The 22,184-nt window shown below is 44.0% G+C and overlaps 1 protein-coding gene across 1 annotated transcript in view; it reads left to right on the top strand.

The window, feature by feature from the left end:
- The first annotated feature begins 839 nt into the window (after positions 1–839).
- Positions 840–22,184, top strand: part of LOC124795012 (cell division control protein 6 homolog) — a 39,889-nt gene continuing 18,544 nt past the window's right edge. Inside the window, exons 1-7 of the mRNA XM_047258774.1 lie at positions 840–1,228; positions 1,319–1,489; positions 12,721–12,920; positions 13,046–13,212; positions 13,290–13,536; positions 20,815–20,986; positions 21,066–21,271. Of these exons, the coding sequence (XP_047114730.1) occupies positions 994–1,228; positions 1,319–1,489; positions 12,721–12,920; positions 13,046–13,212; positions 13,290–13,536; positions 20,815–20,986; positions 21,066–21,271 (1,398 nt within the window). The 5' untranslated portion in view covers positions 840–993. The remainder of the gene's footprint in view (positions 1,229–1,318; positions 1,490–12,720; positions 12,921–13,045; positions 13,213–13,289; positions 13,537–20,814; positions 20,987–21,065; positions 21,272–22,184) is intronic.

Below are 22,184 nucleotides of genomic sequence, written 5' to 3'. Positions count from 1 at the left end.
GTGCATAGCTACAACACTAGAAGAAAGGATGATATTCACTATTCTGAATCAAATCTCACTTCGGCACAGAAATGGGTGAATTATGCTACAACAAAAATCTTTGGTCATTTGCCAAATAGAATTAAAAGTCTGACAGATAGTCAACCAACATTTAAAAGAAATAAAGGGGTGAATTATGCTACCACAAAAATCTTTGGTCTTTTGCCAAATAGAATTAAAAGTCTGACAGATAGTCAGCCAACATTTAAAAGCAAATTAAAAGTATTTCTGAATGACAACTCAATCTACTCAATAGATAAATTTTTAGATATGAAGAAGTAACTGTAAAAAAATTAATCAATTAATTTGTGTAACGAAAACTTATGTTAAATGAGACGTTCCACATCATTGCGCAATGTCGCATTCATGATCTATGGAATAAGGTTTAATGTATGTATCTACGAAACTGTCGATCTGAACCAGTTACGTCATGGGAGCTCCAAGTATTCAGAATATCGCAAGAGACGATATACAGTAATAATAGTAAGCAAAATTTTGCTACCGATCAGAGTTTTGGATGTTTAGAGATTGTTTAATGCTGCTATTTATTCTACACGTATCTACATGTGTTCTGCAAAATACAACCCAATCTAGGCAGAAATAAGAAAGTGTCATTGGGAAATGTGACGTAATGAGTAAAGAACAATATTATTTACTTATGCACTAATAACAATACGCTGTAATTGGAGCATTCAAGGGCCAGTAATAATAATATTAATAATAAATACAAATTTGAAAAAAGCTATCCAAATGTTTCTTCTGTTCTATCGATACTGATCGTTGTTTCGGCTATCGATTCAAGCGTTACCGCGCGTTTTTCGCGCCAAATCTAGTGTTGCTTTCAATGTGATGTGAAAGCGTGTGCTACCAAATCAACGGCATAATTCCGGTGTCTCTTATACGCTTATCAGTGTGTCTTCTTACGAACTGAACTAGGAAACGAAGTCCACAAAAATGGCAATGGTACAGACGAATCTGAGATTTAAGGTGAGAAAGAATCCCCAGAGAACCTTGGTTGTGAAAGATTTCTACGGTTCATGCAAAGAAAATACTGATGCATCACGAACGAATGTATGTGGAGATAACAGTAACTCAAAGGCAGGAATTGCTAGTGAAAATCCGCAGCAAGATACAGAGAATCGTATTGCGGCAAGGAAACGCTGTACTAGCAATGAAGTGAAATCAGCTGGTAAGTTCTTCCCCCCCCCCCCCCCCTTTTTTTTTTTTTAAGTTATTTATATGTACAAAAGACGTTAGCCTTAACATGTGAATTTTTCAGGTAGTCAAATTGATGGCGGGAGTCCTCCAAAGAGAGAGAAATGCGTATCAGCAACAACCCCATCTACTACTCCATCCCAACTACTGATGAAACTGAACTTGACTAGTCCAAAAGCCAGAAGTGATTCACAAGACGAGAAACACTTAACCCCCAAAAAATTGTTCGATTCAGGTATGTTAATATACATTTCCTTTTCATTGTGTTCCGTATACACCATCAAGAACCACCTTCAGGATTGTGTAACGAGTCAAGATATACACTATCACGAGAGCAAGTCGACATAGAAACGATAAAATATAACTCCTGTTCTTTTCTTTTCACACACAGCTGAGTGTAAATTTGTATGATTGCTGTGTCAGTTTCATCGTGTAGCTGATTATTTGCTGCTAGTAGCCTAATATTTACCTGATCAGAATGGTATTTTTCAAAGAAAAATTTTTGTACATCTAAAAATTTTCTGTTCATCTTTCAGTACTTGGCTGCTAGTCTTCATGTTTCATAATAAAACACTACTCTCCATGTAGCTTGACAATAATTTTCAATCCACGAATCTAGATTTGCGATAATTTATTGAAACAGTGATTAGTGAAAATGTGTTTTTAACTTTCTTTAAGTTTGCTAGCATTTTCCAATATCTTGCTTTGTGTTAGATGTTATCTTCATGATCTTTACACGAAATATATGTTGTCAGCAGTAGAACGCCCTGCAGTCAGCTTCAAATGCGGGGGTCTAAATTTTCTCAATAGTGTTTATCGAAAAGAAAATCTTCCCTCCACGGATTCCCATTCGAGTTCCTGAAGCATCTCCATAATACTTGTTTGTTGATTGAACATACTGGTGACAAGTCTAGCATCCTGGCCTTTGACTTGCTTTGATGTCTTCGTTTGATTTGACCTGATAGGGATTCCAAACATGCGAGCATTACTCCAGAACAGGCTGCTCTAGTGTTCTAGATGTCTCTTTTACTGATGGAACATGCTTTCCTAAAATTCCCTGAGGAAACCAAAGCTGACCATTCACAATCCTTACATGATTGTTTCATTTAATATAGCTTCGCAGCATTGCGCCTAGATATTTAATTGATGTGATTTGTCAAGTACAACACTGCTAATGCTGTACGCAAACATTACAGGATTGTTTTTCATACTTACCTGCATAACTTACATTTTTCTACATTTAGAGCTAGCTGCCCTTCGCATCACACAAATTAGAAATTGTTTAAGTCATCTTGAATCCTCCAAGAGCTGCAGAATTGCTGCTTTCTCTGTCCAGCTGATCATTTATGTATATAGAGAATATGTAGCCCTATCACACTTTCCTGTGCTCTCATGACGATATCTTTGGTTGAGGAACACTCAATGTCGTGGATGAGGCACTAGTTTCTGTTACTTAATCTTTGAGTCACTCACATGCCTGGGAACCTATTCGGTGTGTTCGTACATTCATTAAGTCTGCAGTGGGGCATGTCACTTTTCAGAAATCTAACAATATGAAATCTACATGTTTCCTTTCATCTGTTCTTCTGCATGATATCAAATGATAAAAGGGCAAGCTGAGTTAGATGGTCACTTGCTGAATAGCACTATCCTACTACCATGAACCCATGATAAGAAGTGTACTGTTTAGATAAGACATAGACGACCTTTGGTGACAAGCTGGCCTGATTCACATACTTAAGCTCTTGAGTGAACTTGGCATTTGATGCAGCAGTGCTCCTAGTAAATAAAATCAAAATGTAAATGTTTGTGGGTTAACGCACCAATATGAATGGCATCCCTAGCCCCTTATAGGGCACATTCATTGCGTGTTCATCCGGAATATCTTCCACAGGCTGGATTGGAACCAATCGTGGACCACCGCATGCCCACCCTTGGTTTAGGTAGCCCTGTGGTTGTAGCCACACAACAGCTGGATTAATCGACAATATTTTATTGTGTACGGGGTTGGTTTCAAACACAAAAAATTCTATCATCTGGTGTATAAAGTAAAATCATTTGACCATCTGAGGTCATCCTCACCCCATTAGCTCAGCCAATAGAGACAAGTAAGGAGTAGAACCACAATCTAAAATAAGCTACTAACACAGAGTGCTTGCTAAGGATCATCTTCAACTGTATAAGTTCATTTTGTAAAATGAAGAAACCGTGCAACATTCAGTTTTGGAACACTTAAAATTCCGTCATCTGGTGTAAAAAGTAAAATTGCTTATCTGACATTATCCTCCACTGTTGCCGTGGGACCAAAAGTTCAATGTCAAAAGAATAAAAGGGTCATACATTCCATAAAAACCATTCCCTTGTGCTGTGCGATTGGATGCGTTCCTCGTCACGCAACACAGGTGAACTGAATTTGGGAAGCTATTTGCATGGAATATAGCACTCTTGTTAGTATCTTACTTTATATTGTGGTTCTACACCTTACTTGTCTTGATCAGCTGAGCTAATGCTGTATGGCAGAACAATAAACATTGTGTTCTCTTCTTGTTTGTTTGGTTTTGAATGGTTTACATTTTGATTTTGTTGAAATGCAGCAGCAGCGCAGAGAGAGGTGTTTGTGGTGTTAATGTGAAAGTAACAGGAGTGTGATTATCTTCTGGATAGTGATTACTGTCATTCCGCTTGGTATTTTCTATTTTCCTTCCAGTCATAGTCAGCATTATGAAAAAACTTAAATGTCAACATTATCTTACACCCTCCTGACAATATGGCAGGTCAGCTCAGGCCAATAAAGGATCTTTGATTGGGAGAAGTGGGAATGTATTAAATTCTATGGGAATGTGGTAAATAAAACATGCAGAAAACTGTGAGTGTGGCATGAGAACATTAAACACAAATGCTATAAATGTAATTTTGAATTTCTTCATTATATCTTTTAAAATAATCCCTGGGGTCTACTTTTTTTTCTGAGACCCACCAAACTGACTTTCTTAAAGGTCCTCTTCAACCAGTTTTTCAACCCTTCTATTTTGCATCCATTACTTATGAAACTGATAATTTTCGCAACAAACTGTTGCCTCATCAGGAAAGAGGGAAGGAGAGGGAAAGACGAAAGGATGTGGGTTTTAAGGGAGAGGGTAAGGAGTCATTCCAATCCCGGGAGTGGAAAGACTTACCTTAGGGGGGAAAAAAGGGGTATACACTCGCACACACACACATACATACATCCGCACATACACAGACACAAGCAGACATTTGTAGCTTATGTCTGTGTATCCTTTCGTCTTTCCCTCTCCTTCCCTCTTTCCTGATGAGGCAACAGGTTGTTGCGAAAGCTTGAATTTTGTGTGTATGTATGTGTCTGTTTGTGTTTCTATCGACCTGCCAGCGCTTTCGTATGGTAAGTCACATCATCTTTGTTTTTAAATATATTTTTCCTGCGTGGAATGTTTCCCCATTATATTCATATGATAATTTAGTAATATTCACCCCTGTCTTTGGAAATATTACTCTCTTCTTTAAGGCTAGGTTCTCATTTGAGTGAGCAAAAAATTGGCAAAGTTTGGAAATGTTTTTGAGGCAATGGAAAGACATTCAAAGGATCTGTTCGTGGATTATGATTGATCATACTTCATTTTATCGTAGATTTTCAGTACAGGACAAAAGCCCTTGTAATTAGTGTTTGAGCAAGGGCCTGTGAGTTTTAAGTATGCAGACTGCGTGCAGTGTAACCCCTCAGGAGTTATCTGAAATCAAATACAGATAACATCAGTTGATATTACATTAAATTTATGGCAGTATATATGCCTAACCACAGTGAAATTACCTTAAATTTAAGAATTTGATGCTAACTCGAACTTCGAATTTGATTTTTTTGGGGATTTTTTCCACTCTTTATGGCTTTACAAAAAAGTTAATGTTAATAAATTTCATATCCTATACATATAAGCTCCCAATAAAAATGTTTACTTGGTTGAATCATTTGTATTTTATGCTGCATGCAGTGTTGAAAATTTTTTTCTTGTGAAAAACCTGCTCCTGATAAAACTGAAGTGCCATGTATTTATGAAATGCATAGAAAAACTGTAAAGACATATATCATACCTGTATAAAAGATATTTTATGTGGGTCTTGTAAGAGGCTTTAGTGATTTTGTATTGCCATCAAGATGGCTGCCTGCAGACAATGTTTGGTATAGCATCACAACTAGTTTAAATCGGACTATACAGGGGAACTTACTTGCTGCGGTTATTGTTGTAGCAAATGATGTCACTTCCTCTCATGGACATGAAACTCCAAAAATTTAAAGTGATTGTAATCATTCTACACCCCCACACCACCCCCTTGCGGATCTGGTTGTTAGTATAGGCCCGAGGTATTCCTGCTTGTCGTAAGAGGCGACTAAAAGGAGTCTCACATGTTTCAGCCTTTATGTGATGGTCCCCTGTAGAGTTTGACTTCCATTTTTCAAAATTTTTCCCCAAAGAGTGGGCTAATTGGGGAAGGGCGCCTTACGTGGTGCATCGTGCTCATCGTGCATCGAGATCTTTAGCCCACTTTCTTGTCATCACATTGCAGTCATGCCCATTCTCCATCTCTTTGGTGAGGACACCTTCCTGGGTAAGTTTTCCACCAATCATATTCAGCACGGTAACCAGTCCATTGTGGTGGGGCCACCATGTAGCCTGTTGGTTGTGGCCCCCTGACAACACAGGGATCACTCTGCTAATGGCTGTGCCGTTAACTCCCCACATATGCAAAGGAGAAGATGCCCGTCACCCTGGGGCATCGGGACGGGACCCTCGGCAACGGGCATCCTGCCAGGTGGCCTTTGCTGCAGCTGGGTGGCGCCCGTGGGGAGGCCCCCTGGTCGGAGTGGGTGGTATCAAGGCAGATGACACGCCACGAAGCGTAGTACATAATCTCTTGCTGGTGATCTGCCGCCATCAGTCTCTTAAGCGGGCAAAATCTAAGAGCTAAGAAACATGTCCCCAAGTCGTTCACCTCCCTGGCCACACCATGGGAGGAACGCCAGGCCAAGGATGGCAGTGAAGCTTATTCATCCCTGTACCTCATATGTGCGAGAGTTGATGGGAATCTTCAATGTTGATGAGGCCTCAGTTTTTTGTGGAGCATTTGGAGGACAAGTTTGGGGAGGTGGAGAGATTGTCCAAAATGCGCTCTGGATCACTTTTGATAAAAACAGCATCCTCTGCCCAGTCATGGGCATTACTTGCTTGTGGCAAGTTGAGGGAAGTTTCTGTTACCATCATGCTTCATAAGAGCTTAAAAACAATCCAGGGCAATATATTCCACAGGGACCTTCTTTTGCAGATATTCCACAGGGACCTTCTTTTGCAGTCTGACGACGAGCTACGCGCCAATTTAGACTGGCGAGTTGCTGATTTCATACGTCGGGGTCTGAGGGATAACCAGGTTGCCACGGGTGCCTTCATCTTGGCCTTTGAGGGTGACACATTGCCCGAGAAGGTCAAGGCGATGGTCTAACGCTGTGACGTCAAGCCATATGTCCCTCCCCTGATAAGGTGCTTAAAAGTGCTGGAAGTTCGGCCATATATCTTCCCGCTGTACTTCCAACCCCACCTGTCGAGATTGTGGACATTCATCGCATCCCAATACTCCATGTGCCCCACCTGTGTCAATTGCGGAGAGCATCATTCACCTTGCTCACTAGACTGCAGGATTTTACAGAAAGGGGAAAATCATGGAATATAAGACTCTGGACCGACTGGCCTACACTGATGCTAAGAGGAAATTGGAGTGCCTACATCCTGTGGCTATGACTTCCGCATATGCCTCCACTATGAGAATAGTTGTAGCTCCATCAGTTCCATGAATTCCAGTCAGCTCCTCTCGCCAGAAAGGGGTCCCTTTGGTCACTCCCTTCCCAGGCTTCTGCTAATGGGAAAGATAACACCCGCCAGTGGCTGAAGAGCCCAAAATCAGCTGGTCATAGGGCTTCACATTCATCCCTTGTCCCGGAGACTGATTCAGTGAAGTCCTCCCAGCCAAGAAACCCAAGGAAAAGCGTGAGAAATAGAAAAAGAAGACCCATAAGAACAAGGAATTTGCAGTGGCACCCACAGCTCCGCTGTCTACAAGCTCTGCGTCTTAGGATGGGGTGGAGATTGTGGCGTCTGAGGACCTGGAGACCTGGATCTCACCGAATCCTCAGACACAATGGATGTAGACTGCCCAGGCAAAATGCTGGTGGCAGCAGGTAACCCTGAGGTGTAAACTGCCTCATTGAGTATTCCATGCCTTCCCAGTCTCACAATTATGTCACCCGCCAGTGGAATTGCGGCGGTTTTTTCCACTGCCTGGCTGAGCTATGGCAACTGTTAAGCTTTACACCTGCTTTCTGCATTGCCTTCCAGGAAACCTGGTTCCTGGCAATGAGGACCTCTGCTCTCCAAGGCTATAAGGGATATTACAGGAACCATAGCAACTATAATAGAGTGTCAGGTGGAGTTTGCACTTATGTCCTAAAATCAATCTGTAGCGAAACTGTGCCCCTTCAAACCCCTGTTCAAGCTGTGGCTGCCAGAATATGGACAGCTCAGGAAATAAGTGTGCAATGAATGTCTTCCTCCAGATAGTGCAGTACCCCAGCATGTATTAGCTGCACTAATTGATCAGCTCCCTAAACCTTTCCTACTTTTGGGAGTTTTTAATGTCCATAACCCCTTGTCGGGTGACACCGTGCTTACTGGCCGATGCAGAGATGTCGAAACTTTACCGTCTCAGTTCGACCTCTGCCTGTTTAAGTACTGGGGCTGCCACACATTTCATTGTGGTTCGAGGTAGTTACTTAGCCATTGATTAATCAATTTGCAGACCAGGATTTCTCTCATCTATCTGCTGGAGAGCATTTGACGATCTGTGTGGTAGTCACCACTTCCCCATCTTCCTGTCACTGCTCCAGTGTCATGCCCTCAGACACATGCCCAGGTGGGCTTAAACAAGGCGGACTGGGAAACTTTCACCTCTAATGTCACCGTTGACACTCTCCCTTATGGTAACATCGATGTGATGGTTGAGGAGGTGACTACCGCAATCGTTTCTGCTGCATAAATGCGATCCCTCACTCTTTAGGGTGCCCCCAGCGAAAAACAGTCCATTGTTGGTTGCCTGAAGTCGCTGAGGCAATTAGAGTGTTGGCAAGCTCTCCAGCGACATAAGTGGCACTGTTCCATAGAGCATGTTATAGCCTTGAAACAGCTCCATGCCTGTGTATGCAAGCTTATAAAACGACAGAAACAGGAGTGTTGGGAGAGATACATGTTGACCACGAGGTGCTGTACATCACCTTCCGAATTCTGGACGAAGATCAGACGTCTGTTTGGGTACCAGACCCCAACAGGTGTCACTGGCATTACCATCAGTGGCGTACTATGTACCAATGCAAACGTGATTTCTGAGTACTTTGCTAGGCAGTATGCTCGAACCTCTGCATCGGAGAACTACCCCCCCAGCCCTTCGCACCCTCAAACAGCGGATGGAAAGGAAAGTTCGTTCACTACATGCCACAGTGAATCCTATAACGCCCCATTTACCGAGTGGGAGCTCCTCAGTGCACTTGCACATTTGCCCCGACACAGCTACTGGGCCAGATCGGATCCATAGTCAGATGATTAAACATCTCTCGCTTGACTACAAGTGCCATCTCCTCATCTTTAACTGGATCTGGTGCGATGGCATCTTTCCCTTGCAGTGGCGGGAGAACACCATCGTTCTGGTGCTCAAACCTGGTAAAAACCCGCTTGATGTGGATAGCTATCGGCCCATGAGCCTCACCAACGTTCTTTGTAAGTTGCTGGAACGTATGGTGTGTCGGCAGTTGGGTTGGGTCCTGGAGTCATGTGGCCTACTGGCTCCATGTCAGGGCAGCTTCTGCCAGGGTCACTCTACCAGTGATAATCTTGTGTCCCTCTAGTCTGCCATACGGACAGCCTTTTTCAGACGCTAACACCTTGTTGTCATATTTTTTGATCTACGCAAAGCGTATGACACCACCTGGTGACATCATATCCTTGACACATTATACATCTTGGGGTATCCGAGGTCCAATCCAGATTTTTATCCAGAATTTCCTGTTGTCGGTCCGTACTTTCTGTATCCAAGCTGGTGCTTCCCATAGTTCCCCCCCATATCCACAAGAATGGGGTCCCGCAGCGCTCTGTATTGAGTGTATCGCTATTTTTAGTGGCCATTAACAGTCTAGCAGCTGCTGTAGGGTCGTCCATCTCATCCTCTCTGTATGCAGACGACTTCTACATTTCGTACTGCTCCACCAGTACTGGTGTTGCTGAGCAGCGCCTACAGGGAGCCATCCACAAGGCGCAGTTATGGGCTCTCGCTCACGGCTTCCAGTTTTCGGCCGAAAAAAGTTGTGTGTTATGCACTTGTATCGGCATTGTACCATTCATCCAGAAACAGAACTTTACCTTCATGACGATCCACTAACTGTAGTGGAGACATATCGATTCTTAGGACTGGTTTTTGATGCCCGATTGACTTGGCTTCCTCACCTTCGTCGGCTTAAGCAGAACTGCTGGCAGCACCTCAATTCACTCCACTGCCTGAGCAACACCAACTGGGGTGCTGATCACTTTACCTGCTGCTGCTGCTATACAGAGCTCTTGTTTAATACCGCCTTGACTATGGGAGTCCGGTTTATAGTTCGGCGGCACCCTCAGCGTTGCGTTTCCTCGATCCAGTGTACCATTTTGGCGTTCGACTAGCGATGGAAGCTTTTAGGATGCGTCCGGTGACCAGCGTCCTTGCGGAGGCAGAGTCCCTCCATTGCAGGTCAGGCGTGCACAACTGTTCGCCAGTTGCGTTTCACACGTTCGTTGTTCTCCTGCTCATCCGAATTACCGTCTCCTTTTCCCACCCACGGCGGTTCATCTCTCACATCGGTGGCCCAGGTCTGGGCTTACAATTGCAGTTCGCATGCGATCCCTTCTGTCTGGAGTCATTGCCTTTACCACGTATACTCGAGGTCCAATTGTGTACACCTCCATGGTGTACACCTAGGCCGCAGATTCGCCTGGACCGTTCACATAGTCCAAAGGACTCTGTTCACCCCGCGGCTTTCTGCAGTCACTTCATCTCAATTCTTGACATGTACTAAGGCCGTGAAGTGGTTTACACCGATGGCTCGATGGTTTATGGTCATGTCGGCTTTGCATATGTCCATGGAGGACTTATTGAACAGCATTCCTTGCTCGATGACTGCAGTATTTTCACTGCAGAGCTGGTGGTTATATCTTGTGCTCTTGAGTACATCCGTTCATGCCATGAGTTGTAGTTTCTTCCGTGTACGGACTCCTTGAGCAACCTACAAGCTATCGACCAATGCTACTCTCGTCATCCTTTGGTAGTGACCATCCAGGGGTCCATCTATGCCCTGGAACGGTCCGGTTCTTCAGTGGTGTTTGTGTGGACCCCAAGATATGTCGGAATCCCAGGCAACGAACTTGCTGACAGGCTGGCCAAACAGGCTATATGGAAAGTGCTTATGGAGATCGGCATTCCAATAACTGACCTGCATTCGTTTTTACGTCGCTAGGTTTTTCAGCTTTGGGAGATGGAATGGCGTAGTCTCAGTACGCATAATAAACTGCGTGCCGTTAAAGGAGACTACGAATGTGTGCCAGTCCTCAACGCTGGCCTTTCGCTGGGACTTTTTGGTTCTCTTCCGCTCCACATTGGCCACACTTGGGCGACCCACGGCTACCTCCTGGCTCCGAATTGGCCACGTGTGGGTGACCCACGGCTATCTTGTGTACCGTGAAGACCTGCCTCAGTGTCGATGCGTCATCCGGTTGACAGAGGCCCATATTGTGATGCACTGTCTCACTTTGACTGCCCTGCGACGAAATCTTGGGTTACCGGACTCGTTGCCGCTAATTTTATTTGACAATGCTTCATCAACTGATTTAATTTTTAGTTTTATTTGTGAGGGTGGGTTTTATCATGTGATCTAAATTTTTGTGTATGTCCTTCCTTCACCCTAATGCTTTTAGGGTGGAGGTTTTAATGTGTTGCAGAGTTCAAAATTCCGAAATTTTGGAACAAATTTTTGCTGTCACAAGTCCCACACCAAAAACATCTGTAGCTTGAGCCAGTTGATTGTCAACTTTGTCAGAAACTTCTCGAATTGTGATTCAGTCATAGATCATAACCATTTTTCAGAAGAGTTACTGGTGTTGATGTGGTACATGTATGGTCTTTTTCTGCCATTCCATTGGAGACATGAATACTCAAGTGTGTTTCAAAACATCCTCACTAATTCAAGGTTCAAATAAAAAAAAATAAAAAAACAGGTGGATCAAAATATTAACATAAATGATATCTATGAGTAAGTGAGAAGTTTTGTTCACGCACTTTGCTATAATGAAAGGTTGAAATAATTATATCAAAATGAGGGCTGACTAAGACATCGAATTGACATTAAGCTAGTGCGTACTGTAATCTTGACGAATTCCAACTGTGGAGGGATGAAGATTGTGCTTATGCTGTGGAATCATTTCTGGCAAACCGTTATTTTCTGTTGTTGCTTGCTGCCCAGCATGCTTTCTGGAGATGCTTCCACATTCCCCCTGTGGGAAGAGAAGGAAGGCCACATAACATCCATACCCCAAACAACATTAACACGGTAAGGTGTTTATTTCAGCTGTCAGTAAAGAGAACTGCTCAGAACATGTTACACCTCTTCAGTTGATTAGAAGGTGTGCATCAAATTTTTCAACAGGACTTGAGATTTTACCTGTACAGGGGTAGACAGAATGGTTTTGAACTTCTTGAAAAAACACTACATAATGATCTTATTACTACTATGTCATGTGTGGTTGGAAGATTTTGGATGATTTGTATTTGCTTTTTTGAAGAGCAAGTGAGACAGTAAACTATTCAATCATACATGCTTGATTAACACTTTTTTTTTCAGTAAGTCTTAATCAGCTGTAGATTTACCAGATCTGGTTTCAGCAAGATGGAGCCACTGCTTACGCAATTCAGATTTCTCTCAGTGCTAAACAGAAGTCTCCTAGATGCTTATTTTTTTCATGTAACATCACCTGACCAGCGTGATCGCCAGACTTTACACTCTGTGGGCCTTTTGTATTATGGCATTTGATGGCTGAGCTGTTCAGAACATCAGCTGAGGTCTTCACCTCCCTAAAAACTGCAATACAGGAAGAAACTAGTCTTACTGCTAAAGAATTAGTCATTAGTTATGCAGAATTTCCGAAGTGCATTTGACTATACATTTATGTGGAGGATACTATTTGACTGAAACACTGTTTAAAAGTTTATTTGACCTTCTTTGCATAATGTTACTCAAATTTTGAAGAAATGTAGTAATTTGTATTAGTTTATTATCACGGCATACTAACAGGTACAAATCTACTTATATTCATTCATTTTCCCTCTTTTCAGATCCTGCCTTTCATCAAGCACGAAAGGCTCTCCATTGCACATCCTACAATGGATTACCTGGAAGGGAAGAGCAGCTGGAATTCTTCCAAAATTATCTGCAGGACCACTTACTTCAGAGAAAGCCAGGAACTGTTTATGTGTCTGGTCCTCCAGGTACAGGAAAGTCAGCTTGCCTGAAAAAGATAATGGGACTGAAAGAGGTGGGCCTAAAAGCAGTGTGCATTTTTAAATTAATAGTACTGCTTTTATCACGTGATTTGAGTTAATGATGGTAACATGTTTAACTGCTCTGTTAGTTTTCCTAAAATTCCTTCCTTTTTTGTAGATTAATGAAGGTTACAGAACAGTTTACATAAACTGCACGGCATTAAAAACTTCACAAACAATATATTCACGAATATGTTCTGAGCTGAATCTGAAGACCTCAACAAAAACTGTTAAGGAATATGTAAAGATCATTGAAAAGTTGCTCTGCAGCAGCAGAAAAATGATGTGAGTAAGATGTAATGAGAGAATAACCTATTATTTTTTGGTTGTGTGTTGATTTAACATCTGTTTTTTTATTGCAGATTATTTATTTTGGATGAAATAGACCAGTTGGATAGTCGAAATCAGTCCGTTCTGTATACATTGTTTGAATGGCCATCAAAACCTGATTCAAAACTTGTCTTAATAGGTATTGCAAATGCACTTGATTTAACTGACAGAGTACTTCCTAGGTTACAAGCTCGTGTGGAATTGAAGCCAAAGCTTGTTCATTTCCCACCATATACAAAACAGCAGATTGTAACTATACTGTCTTCAAGGTTATCAGAGGTAAGATTTTAATATTACACAAATTTAGTTAAGTTAGGATAAAAACAAAAGCAGTGATTATTTGACTGAGAGTAGGCTCTTCATTGGGTTGACTCCCCTCATCAATGGCTTATGTCGTTGATGTGCACAACTGAGCCCCAAGTAAATTAAGACTAATCATGCAGTAGGATCATTAAAAGGTTGGGTGTCAATGTTTCCCATATATTTATTAATAAATTCGTTTAATAACAGCTGATTCAGCAAGAAGTTATTTAATTATTTGAAAATAAAGTGGATGTAACATATTAGTTAAAATTTACTGAAGATCATTTGACCAAAAAATCGTGCTGAGTAGTTGGAAGAAACCACAGGTCACATTAGTCAGCAAGAAGAATGGCAGAGGTGTTGCACAAAACTACAATCCAGTATCCTTGGCATCTGTTTGTTGTAGAGTCGGAGAATATGTTCATGCTTATGTGTAATAAGGTATCTCGAACAGAATGAATGTAATTGTGCTCATAGAGCAAATGTGTTAATTTATTGGAAAATTTCAGGAATTTGAGTCTACATAAACTTAGAAGAATTTAACATGATTTTAAGGAGTCCTTGTGGTTGTACGAAAGTTTCTGTGATGTCCTCCAGACGTGTAAACAAAAAGGAGAAATGTGTAGAGTAGAAATGAGGATGTACAGTGCAAATGGGGGTGGCAAAACAAGGAGATAGGAAAAAGAAATGCACAAGAGCAAGACGATCTAGTATAATTGTGGACACCTGTGTTTTTGAGATTGTGTTGCTGAAAATAGGAATATGAAGCACCCGCATGACGAAACTACCATGTCTTCTACATGATCCTCTTCAGAGCTGAGTGTTTAAAGAATTCCTTATTGAGATGCAACACTACTCCCTCTTTATCTAGGTGCTTCTACTTGTTATAAGTGCCCTTTGTACTTTCGTAATCATTGTTGCTGCAGCTGCCTCATGGTTACTGACACAGTTCTGCATCCCCCCAGGGGGTCCACAACTCTTTTGTGGACACGTGCGTAGCGAGCACGGGACCCCGAGCTAATGTGGCCCTCCTTCCTTTCCGGGCTGCATACCTTCCCTTTCCGCACCCTTCACCGTCCCCCATCTTCGCCCCCCCCCCCCCCCTCACCGCTGGCTCTTTCCTTCCCTTTCTCCCCCTCTGGGAGTATGGTTTGTGCCTACGTCCGGAGACGGACGCTCGAAACTGTTACAAATTTCTTGCTTTCTACACTTGCAAGTCTTCGTCCTTCCTCTGTCCTTCTCTTTTCCTTCCCTCTTCTCTTTGCCCTTTTCTCCGCTGCGGCGTTTGAGATCCCTCTTCTTTCCTTTCCTTTCCCTTTCTCTATTTTTTCCTCCCTGTGCGTGTCTAAAGGCTGACCCACGCATTTCCATGAGTAGCCGGTGACGGGGTAACGCGTAATTCCCCGCCCCGGGTAGACAGGTAGGACACGTACGTACCCCCTGGTAACGGCCAGGCTCAGGGAGGGGTGATTACCCGAGCTGATACCTTCCGCAAGTGCCGATTGGTCCCTCCGTCCGTTTGTCAGGAGGTGTGACCTGAGGTGTGAACAATCACCTAAGGCGGGAGTGCCCTCAGAGAGGGCCCCCACAAGGGAGGAGCGCGCCATCGGAGATGCCGGTAATAATGGGGGATTCTTCCGCAATGGTTTCTTCACCTCCACTATGTCTGCTCACAAGCGTAAGTTCACTGAGTCTCAGCCACAGACAGTTCTTCCATCGTTGCCACAGCTCCTTGTTGTTTCTCGGTCTGACAAAGGTCACGACTTCTCCACGGTCAACCGTTTCATTATTCAGAAAGGTGTCGACGCAATTGCAGGTCCTGTAAAGTCTTGTTCCAGATTACGGAATGGCACCCTGTTGTTAGAAACAGTCAGTGCCCTCCAGGCACAAAAATTGCTGCGTACTTCTCTGCTCCACATCTTCCCTGTCCAGGTTGAAGCGCACCGCACTTTAAATTCCTCGCGTGGAGTCGTTTATACACGCTCCCTCAATGGATTGTCTGACGAAGAAATTCAGCACTACCTGTCTGACAAGGGCGTAACGGCTGTTCATAGAGTTATGAAAAGGGTTGACACGAACATCATTCCAACCCGCACTGTCTTCTTGACATTTGACAAAGTTCAACTCCCATCGAAAATCAAAGCAGGCTATGAGATAATTTCCGTTCGCCCTTACGTCCCAAACCCTATGCGTTGCTATCGGTGTCAGCGGTTCAATCACACCAGCCAGTCCTGTTCCAATCCGGCCAAATGTGTTACGTGTGGCAAGGATGCCCATGAGGGTGCTTGTCCATCTCCATCCCCTCGCTGCATCAACTGTATGGGTGATCACGCTGCTTCCTCTCGAGATTGCCCCGTTTTTAAGGACGAAAAGCTCATCCAGGAAATAAGAGTGAAGGAAAAGGTGTCGACCCTTGCTGCTCGAAAATTATTCACCAGCCGACAGCCCACCGTGCCTCAGACAGGAAAATACAGCGCTGTCCTTGCTTCTCCTCAGCCAACAAAGGAGGCGGCCACGCAGACTTGCGACCTCACCTTTAGTGCCACGGTCGTCAGATCGGCCAGCACAAAGATCGCCCGTTCAACCTCACCACTTTCGCCTGCCCACTCTATGGCTCACCCTTCGTCGGGTTCTGCTAAATCTCGAGCCCTAAAGTCAGACACCAAGACTTCGAAAAAAGAGCATACTCGTGAAGAGTTTTTACGTACCGCAACTTCCCAACCATCGGTTCCTCCTTCATCTAAACATCATACTTCCAAGAAGGCTACAAAGAAACCCAGTTCTTCTCCTTCTCCGCCAAGGCGTGTCCCATCTACAGCACCACCTGGCGGAAATCGCCCTCAGCCGTCTTCTGTGTCGCCGAGGCGCACTGCTGGTGGCCGATCAACCGGCCGATCGTTGGTGGCAGGAGCTGCTCCTGACCAACCTATGGATCAGGATCTTCTGCCTTCGGCTGAATGCCATTCCATGCTGTCAGTCGCAAGCTCTGAGCAGTCGTTGAGTTGACAGCACCCTTGGTCACATTCCTCCATTTTCTGTTCACCCTGTGTCCATTATCCACTGGAATATCTGCGGTATTCGAGCCAATCGGGATGAATTGTCGATCCTCTTACGATCCTACTCGCCGGTCATCTTCTGACTTCAGGAAACAAAGCTGCGTCCCCATGACTGCTTTGTTCTCCCTCATTTTCAATCCGGCCGATATGATCTCCCCTCTGTTGAAGGCACTCCAGCACATGGAGGACTCATGATTCTTCTCCATGAAACTCTCCATTATTACCCAATCCATTTAAACACTTCCTTCCAAGCTGTCGCCGTCCATCTTTCCCTTTCCGGATACACGTTCCATTGTGTCCTTAGACTGCAGCCTCAACTGCCATACATGCGCCCGCGACACTGGAAGTTTGCCCAAGCTGATTGGACACTTTTTTCGTCTCTAGCGACATTCGATGACCGTCACTTTCCCAGCGTCGACGATGAGGTCACACATATTACTGACGTTATTCTTACAGCTGCGGAACATTCAATACCATGCACCTCCGAATTGCCCCGGCGCCCCCCAGTTCCTTGGTGGAACGAGGCATGCCGTGATGCAATACGTGAGCAGTGACGTGCTCTCCGCGTTTTCCGCCACCATCCTACTTTGGCCAACTGTATCCGCTATAAGCAGTTCCGTGCGCGATGCCGTCGTGTCATCTGCGATAGCAAGAAGGCAAGCTGGAAATTCTTTATTAGCTCATTTAACACCTTCACTCCCTCCTCGGAAGTTTGGAGTCGGCTTCGACGGTTCTCAGGCGCGCCTAGTTTCTCCCCGGTCTCTGGGCTCACTGTCGCGCATGATACATTAGTGGACCGCGTCGCAATTTCTAACTCGTTGGGTCAGCACTTTGCTGAGATTTCGAGCTCTTCAAATTACCCGCCAGCGTTTCTCCCGAAGAAACGTGCAGCAGAAGTGCGACCTCTTGCTTTCTCGTCTCAAAATCGCGAAAGCTACAATGCTGTTTTCTCCATGCGGGAACTCCAACATGCACTCTCTTCTTCTCGCTCCTCCGCCCCAGGACCTTATGGTATCCACGTCCAAATGTTGCTGCATTTATCAAGCCATAGTCTGCGTTACCTCGTTCGCCTTTATAATCGAATTTGGACCGACAGTACTTTTCCCAGACGATGGCGGGAAGCTATCGTCATTCCTGTTCCGAAACCTGGAAAGGGCAAACATCTCCCCTCTAGCTATCGCCCCATTTCTCTCACGAGTAGTGTCTGTAAGGTTTTGGAACGTATGGTGAATTACCGTTTAGCGTGGTGGCTGGAATCCCGCAGTCTTTTAACACCTGCCCAATGCGGATTCCGAAAGCATCGTTCTGCAGTTGACCATCTTGTTGCTCTCTCCACTTATATCATGAACAATTTTCTCCGGAAACGCCAAACAGTAGCAATATTTTTTGATCTGGAGAGAGCATACGATACCTGTTGGAGGACAGGCATCCTCCGCACACTGTTCTCTTGGGGCTTTCGAGGTCGGCTGCCCCTTTTTCTTCGTGAATTTGTGGCAGAGCGCACATTTAGGGTGTGGGTGAACACTACTCTCTCCCGTACTTTCTCCCAAGAAACCGGGGTACACCAGGGCTCCGTGCTGAGTGTTGTACTGTTTGCCATTGCCATCAATCCAATTATGGATTGTCTCCTTCCTGATGTCTCGGGCTCCCTCTTTGTGGACGATTTTGCGATCTACTAAAGCTCTCAACGGACCAGCCTTCTTGAACGACGTCTTCAAGGATGTCTCGATCGCCTCCACTCTTGGAGCATCGAAACCGACTTCCGTTTCTCTCCCAGTAAGACCGTTTGTGTTAATTTTTGGCGACGTAAGGAGTTTCTTCCGCCCTCCTTCCATCTAGGTCCTGTCAACCTTCCGTTTTCCAACGTCGCTAAATTCTTGGGTCTTATGTTTGACAGAAAACTGTGCTGGTCCTCCCACGTTTCCTATCTTTCGGCTCGCTGTCTGCGATCCCTTAACACCCTCCGTGTCCTGAATGGTACCTCCTGGGGAACGGACCGAGTGGTCCCTCTCCGCCTTTATCGCGCCTTAGTGCGCTCGAAATTGGACTATGGAAGCATAGTCTACTCCTCTGCTCGGCCGTCTATTCTTCGGCGTCTCGACTCTATCCACCACCGTGGATTACGTTTAGTGTCTGGAGCTTTTTACACCAGCCCTGTGGAAAGCCTTTATGCTGAGACTGCTGAACCTCCGCTGTCCAATCGGCGAGCAGTCCTTCTGAGTCGTTATGCTAGGCGTCTGTCTTCGATGCCTGCTAATCCAGCCCATGACCTTTTTTTCGACGCCTCCTTTGATGTAGGGTATGCAGGCCGCCCCTCTTCACTACTACCACCGGGAGTCCGCTTCCGTCAACTGCTCCATTCTCTTTCCTTCCGCTTTCCTGAAAACTTCTTGACAGCTTGGGGTACAGCACCTCCTTGGCTCCGTCCCCGGATTTGCCTGCTCCATGACCTTTGTCGATTTCCCAAGGAGGGTACCACTTCACTTGTTTATCGTCGGGCATTTGCTGCTCTATGTGCACAAATGACGGACGCCACATTATTTACACCGACGGCTCGAAAACATCGTTAGGTGTAGGGAGTGCCTATATTGTTGGCGACACCCCAAATCACTTTCGGCTTCCCGAACAGTGTTCGGTTTATACTGCGGAGCTTTACGCTGTTCTCCAGGCTGTCCACTACATCCGCCGCCATCAGCGGATACAGTACGTTATCTGCTCAGATTCTCTCAGCTCTCTCCTCAGTCTCCAAGCTCTTTATCCTGTGCGCCCTCTGGTTCACCGGATTCAGGACTCTGCGCTTGCTCCACCTGGAGGGCGTCTCGGTGGCGTTCCTCTGGCTCCCGGGACACGTTTGTATCTGTGGAAATGAGGGGCCAATATTGCAGCCAAGGCTGCAGTCTCTCTTCTTCGGCCAGCTATTCAATTGATTCCCTTCGCCGATCTACGGAGCGTTTTATGTCGTCGTGTTGTTCATTTATGGCACGCGCATTGGTCGACACTTCCCCATAATAAATTGCGGGACGTGAAAGCTCTTCCTTGTGCTTGGACCTCTTCCTCCCGAATGCGTCGTCAGGAGGAGGTAATTTTAACTCGACTCCGGATAGGGCACTGTCTTTTTAGCCATCGACATCTTCTAAGTGGCGATCCTCCCCCACTATGTCCCCACTGCTCTCAGCTGTGGATGGTAAGACACCTATTAATTGAGTGCCCCTATTTTAATCCGTTACGCTCCCATCTACAGCTATCGCCTGATATATCGTCGATTTTAGCAGATGACACGCGCTCAGCCGACCGCGTTCTCCAGTTTATTAGTGCCAGTGAAATGACGTCAGTCATTTGAAGCTTTTTTTTTATGACTTTCGTTCCCATTGCTGCTGGTTTTCAATTTCGGTTTTTTACTGTTTCCTAAGTCACAGACTGGGCGCTAATGACCATAGCAGTTTTGCGACCTAAAGAAAAAAAAACAGTTCTGCATGGATCTTGGGGAAGAGGTCACGTCTGTTGCTATTAGATCCAAAGTATTTGAATCAGGAGTGGGATTCTGAACAATCTGTTAAAGGTAGTTATCAGGGAATGCTTTAGTATTGTTTCATAGGACATCTTGACACATCCACCACTTACAAAACTGTTATTATCCCAATAGATGGCTGGATTGTGGGTCTCCTGTAATGACATTGGTTGGAGTGGGGAAGGTACGTGCTAGTGAACTTGGATTTCCTCTATAGTTTTTGTTACATATGGAGGTGAGTCTGGTGGTAGACAGAAGGATCAAATTAAATTTTTATGCACACCCATTGTATTGAGTTTTGCCCAGACAGTTGCACATACAGTTTGTTATTGTCTTGGTGGATTTGTATTTGTCTGCTGTGACAAATACACCACCTATGTTTACCATTAGCCTATCTTTCCACTATATGATTAAATTTTCCCCAAAAATCTCACTAGGTACTTCTGAGTAAGGAAATGAAATGCTTATGATATGGATTCAACTCAACATTTGTGCTGATTGCTTATTAACAGATATGTAATTTTTTTAAAGGATTATTTTATGTAATCTCTCGAAGCTTTGAAGCAAACATTATTTTGTGGTCATGTAAGTGTCATTGTGTTTCTTTTTAATTACAGTTTGAAATCTTCTACCGTGAACCAGGCATATTTATTTTTATGTCTTCTAATGTCCACATTTCTCTTCTTTCAGTTCAATGTAAACCAAATATTCAGTCCTGCTGTAGTGCATCTTCTAGCTGCAAAAGTTGCATCAGTGTCAGGAGATGCAAGACGTGCTTTAGACATTGGACGGCGAGTAATTGAAATTGCTGAATCTAGACTTCAGGCAGACCCATTGCCATTACAGCCAATTGCACAAAATGGTATGTAGTACTGAAAACACACCTCACATTTGAAAATGCAAATAATTTTCATGTTCTAAACTAAGGTGTCTTCCAACAGAATCAAATTCAGCCAATCAAAGATCACCACATAAAAGCACTGGAGGTGTTGATACTAAACTAGTTATGGATGTTTTGAATAACATTTATGGGACATCACAAACCCTTAATGAAGAAAGTGCATTTCCTATACAACAAAAGGTTCTTGTTTGCACATTGTTACTATTGTTGAAAAGTGGACCAAAAAAGGACATTTCTTTAGCAAAGGTAAGCATTTATTATTTATATACCCACAGTAATTCTAAGTTAAACAATGTATTGTGCACTTATACAGCACTGGTAGTAATCTGTAGATATTTCTTTATTGCTACTGAAAAATAGGCAATTTTTGTAGGGAAAAGTGATGCAGGTGCGTTCTTTTATATCACCTTCACCTTGACAAATATTTTGTAATCAAGTAAAATTGTCATACAAAGCAAGCAGTATTTTGCTAGTAGTAAACATTGTCAAGTGACGAGTGATACTTTTGTTATATGGTGATTAAAAAATAACATTTGCTGTTACCAACTTTGGAACACACAGTGCAGTTAAGTGCTGAGTTCTTGCTTTAAGCCAAAATATTTTTGGAATTATATTGTACACCTAAAATGCTAAACTGTAGACCTGATTTTGCAGCACATAGGTAAGTGTTAATTCTCTTGTTGCAATGTATCATAAGTGTTGATATTGCCATGAGGTAGTCAGACAAGGAGTGGTGTGTGAAGATTGTCGGTTGGAGTTCCATTGGGGCAGTTGTGGGGAATTAAATGGGAACTCAATGAGCCTCATGCATGGAAATGTGAGCTCTGCAGAAAAAGACAAGAGAATTACTCAACAGAAAGTAAAGATTCGTGCCTTCATGCTGAATTAGATTTTGTTAAAGTTGAAGGGGGGGGGGGGGGGGAGTAGGAACTGGATAAAGGTAACCAGCAATGGGCAAAAGGGAACAGCTGTCTACTTGAGCTTCCAATATCCAATAAGTTCGACTTGTTGCCTGTATTAGGAGGGGAAGAGCTTCATATAGCTGCAGATGACATTAGGGTGCAGAAGACTTCCAGCAAAGAAACTTAGTGCCAAATGATATCAAGAGATAGGTAGTCAAAGCAAGGGAGTAGACCAGATGGTACAGAAAACATTAGGG

Source organism: Schistocerca piceifrons, chromosome 4, assembly GCF_021461385.2.
Source record: "Schistocerca piceifrons isolate TAMUIC-IGC-003096 chromosome 4, iqSchPice1.1, whole genome shotgun sequence".
NCBI lineage: Eukaryota > Metazoa > Arthropoda > Insecta > Orthoptera > Acrididae > Schistocerca > Schistocerca piceifrons.
This window is presented reverse-complemented; position numbering and strand designations above follow the sequence as displayed.